The sequence below is a fragment of the Oryza brachyantha genome, chromosome 1 (genome assembly GCF_000231095.2).
Source record: "Oryza brachyantha chromosome 1, ObraRS2, whole genome shotgun sequence".
NCBI lineage: Eukaryota > Viridiplantae > Streptophyta > Magnoliopsida > Poales > Poaceae > Oryza > Oryza brachyantha.
The window spans coordinates 24,859,707-24,867,444 of record NC_023163.2 but is presented as its reverse complement, the minus strand read 5'-3'; the positions used below and the strand labels follow the sequence as shown (position 1 = coordinate 24,867,444).

Sequence of the window (7,738 nt, the reverse complement as noted above, 5' to 3'; positions counted from 1 at the left end):
AAAAAGAGTTACTGGGGAATTGAACTCTGTTTGTCAGCTTGTAGATACAATCATTGTAGAACTGAGAAACTAGGGTGTCGGAGAATTAAACTACGACCCAAGCCTCCATGAGCCAATGACTAGTGAGGCGCATCCTAGCTAAGGCCATTTATATTTACATGTATTTACAAATTACACATAGGAAGTCAAACGGTGAAGAGCAGAAGTGAACATGCAACCGGGCGTTCAGGACTAGCAGGTGTTTCTGCCGCTCCACCACCATGGTATATTTCAGGTGGAGCCCAGAGCAGCTCATCAGATGCAGAAACAACAGTACTACATTGCATTATCAAAAAAACATACTAGTTATCTCATTGGATGCGAAAACGCAAACGGGCTTATGTAAACAGTACTATACATAAATGCTCCTGCAAACGCGACAATTCAGATGATTCATCTTATAAAACAGTCAAATTGCTTCTTCGCAATCCTACCACAACTATGATAATGAAGTGATGTTCAAAATACGGCAAAATGGCCTAGACATCCAGCAAAACACAGTCCCCGGGCTTCAACTCTCACAGTCCTCAGGCTTCAGCTCACAAAGGTGTGTCAGCTAATTGTAGAATCTTACACATCTGTAATCTTGCTGCTGAATTCGGTATAGTCGTTCTGTTTGGTGTCCTGTTTGGCGTCCTTTGCAGTACCTTCGTCAATCCACCTGCCTGCAGGTTGTCCACGGAATGGGCTCGACTCCCTGTCATGGATGGAAGGGGCACCAAAAGACTTGACGAAATCATTGGTCATCCTCTCAGCTTCATCCAGAAAACTACCAATGCTCCCAAAAAGGCCTTTCTCAAGAGCTTCTATGTCACTACGAAGTCCAGGGAATGCAAAGGGCTCATTGGTCGGAAAACCAAGAGACACTGATCCACTTTTCATTTCATTTGTGACATCTTCTTCAGTATTTTCAGTTTTCGATTCCACCAGTTCAGAGGGTCTAAAATTGAAGATTGTTATGATTGATTAGGCGAAATAACAGATTGCATAATATCCAACAGAGAATTAAAGCATGCCAGCAACAAAACTTCAAGATGTTTGGGAAGTATAAACCTATCCAAAATACTAAACATCCATATATGGTTATAAAAAGAGAGTGTAATTGTTTAGAGCAATGAAATACAAGAAATTAGGTTTCGTTCACTTAAAAAATTTAACAAAAGGCATGTGAATAAATAAATGAAAGCATGTTAACATCATGGTGTGAGTTTTCAAAGTCCTGCACAAATGAGGATATTGTATCGTTTGAAGCTGAAAGCCAGTTTCTGGTTGCAGGTGCCCATAAAGATATTCCACGAATACAGGCATCATCAAACAATTTACCTCACGCTTACAAAGTACAGAGCATTAGTTAACAAGTGTGTGGGTGAGATCACTCAATAACCTAGCCCTTATCATTGGCACATAAGCTATCCATATATTTGCTCATAAAATTCACCACAGAACTCAACCGTCTACTTTTTTGCCGCGCCGACTCCGAAATCATGAAATCAGCACGAGCATCCTCACGAAAATCGTTATATGGAGAGACGCCGCTACACCACAGATTAAAGGTTCACAATCGCACCAACTAATCGAGACAATACGACCACGCATGACATCACCAATACATATAACAATAGTAGAAAGAGGGGATTCTCGCAGGAAAATGGACAACGGATAAGAGGGGTGGGGGGGGGGGGGGGAGGGGTGGGGAGAGCGAGGGCGAGGAGCACACCTGCCGACGCAGTCGCGGAGGAGCTGCTCGGTCTTCTCGCACTTGCGGACGAAGCGGCCGGGCTCCACCTCCTCCGTGTGGCAGCGAGACTGCACCACCCGGCGCGTGGCGCAGCGGTCCCCGCCGCCGGCGAGGTCGCCGAGGCCGCGGCCGTCGTCGTGCCAACGCCAACCCATGGGTCCGTCCGAATCGATCCTGAGGTGGGGGATCTGGGCGTGCGGTTGTTGGGTTTGGGCCGTCTCTTATTTCCGGCCGGGTTTAGCGGTCTTGGACGGGGCGGGGCTGTCCTGCCTTGGAGAGCAATTCGATGCGACAGGCGAGAGGAAAGGCAACCAAGCCACCGGGACATTTCTGGAAGGATGTGGAACCAGGTTCACGCCGTTTACGTTACCGCGACCACGGTAACAGGATCCTCCGCTAACATACGGTAGCAGTTTTAACTTTAAATTTAAGCAAAACTTTAAAAAATTAAGCGAATTTAACCTTGACCCGTGTTAGAGAGGGCTTCACCGCCGCCACCGATCTCCACCGTTACTCTCCCCTTCACCAGCTTCGCCGCACTCCACCGTGACTTCGCGTTGTTTCATCGTGCGGTGTCGATGATACTAAGTAGTCGGTATCATCTGGTTTCGTCCATTATACTATTTCATCTATTACTAGTTTAGTAATGAACTACCTTGTACTATCTGGCATCACATGTTCTTTATTTTAGTACCAGTATACATGATTAATTTTACATTGTATTATACATAACAGCTATATGTGGTGAGGTATCATGGCTAGATAGCGGCATGAGGAACAGCGGAGCAAGAAATCACTGTATATGGCAGCGGAGAGGTGCGGAGATACGAAGGCACGCGTCTGCTTTTTTTTAATTTCATTTTAACCAGCAACAGAGACTACTTAAGTTATACTATACAAACAATATTCCATTCGCTAGCGGAACTCATAATATAAACTCGCTGTCTTATACATCAATTATTAATAATAACTGGCATGATAAAATCCATTCTTCGTAATACTGTCTTTAAAAAACTACTCATATATTATAGCCTGGTCACTTTAACAAATTTAAACGTATTAGTCTTCTGTTTTTATTTTTAGTAAACTCCGAAAATCGTTATATCCAGCAAAATCAAAATGAACTTCGGCTGAAAACCCCTAAAACCTTCGGCTGAGGCTACAACACCGTTCCCCATTCCCCTTACTTTTGCCCCTAAACCCTTCATCTCCTCCCTCCTCACGATGCTCCGCCGCGCCGCCCCCTCGGCCGCCGCCGCCGCCCCAATCATCCTTCGACGTGCCCTCTCCGCCTCGCCATCGTCGTCATCGTCGTCTGCCGCAGCCGCCTCCTCCTCTGCCGTGAACTCCATCCTCCTCCGCTCGCTCAAGGAGCACTACCTCGAGGTCTCCAAGATGACTCCCCCGCCCAAGATCAGTCCGCCCAAGCCCTACACTATCGTCAAGGGGGCCCTAGACCAGCCCTCCGGCCCCGTGCTCCGCCGCGAGTACGGGGAGGCCGGCGAGGAGATCTCGATCTCCGTCGCCAGGCTCGCCAACATCATGCCCCCCGGTGCCGACAATGAGTCGGACGACGGCGGCGCCGGCGGCGGAGGTGGTGTCAGCGAGTCGATTAGCCAGATTTTCCTGCACGTGGACATCTCCAGGCCAGGGAACAGCAAGTCGCTCCAGTTCCTGTGCGGGCTGTACCCCGACGCCGTGGGGATCCATTCCGTCTGCCTCCGGTCGAAGACTGCCGAGTCTGGAACGGCGGCTATGGCTGGGAAGGGCGATGATGGGTACCAAGGCCGCATCTTCCAGTGAGTTGTTACTTCAAATTACATGAAATTCGTTATCGTTCTGTGAATTGCTTGGTTCAGTTGGTGAGCAAGCATTTTAAATGTTTGGGACTTTTGGGAATCTGATTGGTGGCGCTAGTATAACCTGATCAGGAAGCAATTGGTCTGAATTCTTTCGGTGTGCAATGAGTGAACACCTAGAAGGTGTGATATTACTTAATTTTGTGGTAGAATAGGCATTCTAGGCATACTCTTACATTCTGCAGACTGTAGTTTGTTAAGATACTTCTGTTAGCCTAATCATAAAGGATGGCAGTTGGCAGATCAGGTGCCCAGTTGTTCGTGTTGGGCTTGGGAGTTTATGAAGTGTACTAACTACTAACTACTCAGAAGTATAACAGTTCTTCAGGTGCTGTTCGGAGATATTCCATCTGTGGATTGCCTATTGTATAGTGTATGAAGGGGGGAATATTTTTGTTGATCTTACTAACAAAGTTACAAAAATGTTGCTGCTACTTGAGTTTGTAACATGAAAATTTTATTTCAAATAAAGAAGTTCAGGTGTACTAGCATGCTCAAAACTCTGTACTTGTATGGGTATATTTATTTCTCCGATCAGTTAAATCAATTTTCTGTCACTAAACTAGTTACTATATGCATACAATTAATTGTCCCAGAATTTACAATGATGTTTACATGTTGATAGAGCTAAAGAAAACAAATCCTTTTGATAACAATTATCAAATGGCTAGCGCTATGGATGCTTAGATACCATGAACAAAAAATATTTTGATCTGTGTAACATGCGGCATACTTGGATAAGTTACTGATATCATGTGCCTTAAATATTAATACGCATGCCTCCTTGGTGGTTTGGCTCATTTATGCAGTGCACAATGCACAAAATAGTATTAAAAATAATATTAAAACCCTGGATATGAGTCCAGTGATCCAATCACATCTTTGAAAGCCTTTTATCTTACTTAGGTATTTGGATTGCCTCTCATGGATGGGTATCGATAAATCATTTGATGTTTATTCCACATTCATATACTGAGTCCGCTGTGTACGGTGCTTGTCCTGGTTGATACAGTGCAAACACATTGCTAATTATACTAACAAGGGAGCCCTGGATGTTGATGTGCTACTCCTTTTTATTGGTCATGATTAATAACAATATTCTCTTTGATTGACAGGGAATTGGATGAGAATGTGCGTGATGCATTCCATCATTACATCGAGGCCCGTGGCATAAATGAGAAGCTCTTCCCTTTCCTACAAGCTTGGCTCTATGTGAAGGATCACCGCAACCTTATACGCTGGTTCAAGTGTGTGGGTACATCCATCAGTGGGTCAAAGTCTGAGTAAGGTTGTCACTACTTTTTGTTTTGTGCAAATTTCTCATTGACATGGAAAGCTGCCGCACATGTAAACTAATGTAATTGAAAGTACAACATATGCTATGTTGCGTATTGACTGTTTATGGAATTTTGCATGTATTTTCACAAAAAAAGTAGCATTTCTGTCAAACAAATAATTATCTCAAAATAAACTTACACGTTAGTGCTGTTGCATCATGTGGTGTGAAGATCTGACTCCAGTTATATTTTTCAGATGTTAATTACATTTTGCTCAAGATCACATCGAGGAGATGAGACTGGAAATGTTCTTTTTGTCTGTTTGAGAAAATTCAGGAGACTAGGAGCTATGACAGGATAAGCCAATGTGGCACGAGACAGTAGCGTTAATCGGGCTTTTCCTTCTCTTTAGTTTAACTAAGCCCCTGGGGACTAGATATTGTCACTGGAGGGCTTGATGTGTAGGATTACTAGCGCGAGTTTGCATTATTCCCTGTGATTGGATGTTCTACCTTACTAAAGTAGCTGTCAAATTTTCAATACCACAACTTCGTTGTGCGTTGCAGTATATCATCCTTGAAGATGCTGTTGTACAATGTATGCATGTTTCCTTGCCCTAGCGATTTCATGGCCCTCTAGTCTTGACTATAGTGTTACAAAAATAGGCCTGAAGGAGCCGGAAGCTGCTGGTAATATTTGTTAGAGCGAACAACCCCAACTTAGGGATAGAAAATTGTACAAGACTCTTCAACTCCTTCCAATTCGATTGCCAATTGCACTGATGATACTCGCAAGCTGTCTAGAAATTTGGGACTACGCCGTTGTCAAAAGTCGGTTTCGCCATTGTCAACTTCACACATGGCCATGGGCAAATTCTATCCGGGATGACATTCTAGCGTATACCTACCTATTGAGAATAGCGTATACGTACCTATTGAGAATGTCAGGTTAACGAAGTCCATATGTGGAGTTGCATTTTGGCAAAACCCACTAAACAATGGCATAATCCTAATTTTTTTTTCAAGAAGGGCGGGGAATGAACCATATCATATTCGGTCCTTAGGTGCTAGAAATAACAAAATCCACTGTAGGAGATAGTTCGTTTTTCGGAAAAAAAAACGTTTCCTTTTTAAAGTGTGGAGCAGACAATTCGTTTGAATAATCCGATGAATGAGCTGAAAATAATATGATAGACGTCATCGTGCATGGAGGGTCTAGGAACATGGGCACATGAAAAAATATGGCAGCCCCTGTCCTAGCTCGGCCTCTCGGCCCAGCCAGGGCCCCGTGGGTTATCTTTATCTCTGCTTCTGTCATTAAGATTTGTTGCATCGTATCGTACCCGCAAGAGGAGAGTCATCTTCGCTCACTGGTGAACGTTGATGATGAACGAAACCAACAAGAGGAGGTTACAGCAAATGAGATCGAGAAAAGGCCCAAACATGTGTAGCTTTCCATGAAACCGCTCCACGATGCTGGTCCCAACCGAGATTTTTCCTTTTACTTCTAGCCCCTAATTTCCTAACTGCTCCCCGACGCCCAGGCAACTAGAGCACCAACGCCAACCGGCCGGTCCGGCGGCTCCGGCCCCCTTGCGTATCCTGCTTGGTGTCCTCGTGGCGTGGCCGCTTCTCGCTCGCGAGAACGTGGCGGAGCCGAAGCACAGGACGCGCGCGCGCGCGGGATATATCGCTCGGCGTCAGCTCGAATCTAACCTGCCCGAAAGAGATAAAAACGCCGCGCGAGGGACGCACACGGAAAGTTTGGTGGCTTTTCGCCGCGATATTTCCGAGCTTGCAGCGGACGGCGCGAGGCCTGGGATATGGTATGGGGCTGGGAGGATGGCGTCCGCCGATGCGGACGGGACGTGATGTGAACGGGTGATGCTGATTAGCGTTTCAGCCACCGAATGGGAAGACTTGGGATTGGGGGGGAACGACGATGATCTTTGGCGTGATACAGGCGTCCGTGTCACCGAAGCAGCGAACCATACTGTGTATCTGTATCGACGATACACATATCCAGCCCAGCTGTGCAGGAAATGACGGCTTCTGTAAATACTTTCTTTCGTTTGGGGGATTGATTCATCGCGTACCATACACGGAGTATGTTTATATTTTCAGCGACGTTGGATTATACTATGAAGTATAGTCAGTTTTTTTAGGATTATTAAACCAAACTGGGGAAAACTGACTAGCTACTGTGTTCGGGCTTTAAAGTTCGAACGCGACACTACTACCGAAGGAGCACGAGTTCATTGGAAGCATATGCATCATCATCTTATCATCGATTCCACATTGCCACCTATCAGCATCTTTGATGTGGAAGTTCGATCTTACATACATACGATCATTAAGTCAAAAGCTCTCGTCGATTTGGGCGTTCGTCGTCCACAAGATCACCTACATCCACGCACCACCACACCTTTGGCCGCGACCGCTGCAGGAGCAATGTATGCACTCCATGACACAATATCGTGTTTCCGCTTCTATTTATATTTATAAATATAAAATTTATTTTTTTAAATTTAAAGTTGATTTTAAGGTTTTTTACATAAATTTATTTTTTTAGCCTCAGTCTAAATCACTAAGAATACGTACGTGTGTATATATATATATATATATATGAGAGTTTTATTTATAAATTATTTTCTTCCCGTCCCACATCCGACTTACACTGTACCCGTACCGCGCGCAGAGACCCGAGGAGCGCAAAAACAGCCCAACGCATCACGTCGACGTCGTTGACTCGTTGTAGCGAGCTATGCCGATGCATGCATCCGCGCGGCCCGGAATGGACGGGGCGGCCGGTCACCGCCTCGCCAT

At 45.2% G+C, this 7,738-nt stretch overlaps 2 protein-coding genes across 2 annotated transcripts; one reads left to right on the top strand and one right to left on the bottom strand.

Moving 5' to 3' along the window:
• Positions 1-210: 210 nt before the first annotated feature.
• Positions 211-2,004, bottom strand: LOC102704584 (fra a 1-associated protein). The gene is made up of 2 exons (XM_040527036.1): positions 1,757-2,004; positions 211-979 (listed from the first exon to the last, which is right to left on the bottom strand). Exons 1-2 carry the CDS (start codon positions 1,930-1,932, stop codon positions 610-612), a joined length of 546 nt encoding a protein of 181 aa, XP_040382970.1. The 5' UTR covers positions 1,933-2,004; the 3' UTR covers positions 211-609.
• Positions 2,005-2,955: 951 nt separating this feature from the next.
• LOC102712946 lies at positions 2,956-5,699 on the top strand. Its single transcript, XM_006644711.3, has 3 exons — positions 2,956-3,576; positions 4,752-4,924; positions 5,170-5,699. The coding sequence occupies exons 1-2, from the start codon at positions 3,002-3,004 to the stop codon at positions 4,921-4,923; spliced, it is 747 nt and encodes a 248-aa protein (XP_006644774.2). The 5' UTR covers positions 2,956-3,001; the 3' UTR covers position 4,924; positions 5,170-5,699.
• Positions 5,700-7,738: the final 2,039 nt, after the last annotated feature.

What these genes read in the sequence shown, in the direction of transcription:
- LOC102704584 (XM_040527036.1), bottom strand. Translation starts at nt 1,932, where the DNA reads ATGGGTTGGCGTTGGCACGACGACGGCCGCGGCCTCGGCGACCTCGCC. An exon ending in CTCCGCGACTGCGTCGGCAG is followed by an intron (nt 980 to 1,756) that starts GTGTGCTCCTCG and finishes CTTCAATTTTAG; the next exon opens with ACCCTCTGAACTGGTGGAAT.
- LOC102712946 (XM_006644711.3), top strand. Translation starts at nt 3,002, where the DNA reads ATGCTCCGCCGCGCCGCCCCCTCGGCCGCCGCCGCCGCCCCAATCATC. An exon ending in TACCAAGGCCGCATCTTCCA is followed by an intron (nt 3,577 to 4,751) that starts GTGAGTTGTTAC and finishes TTTGATTGACAG; the next exon opens with GGAATTGGATGAGAATGTGC.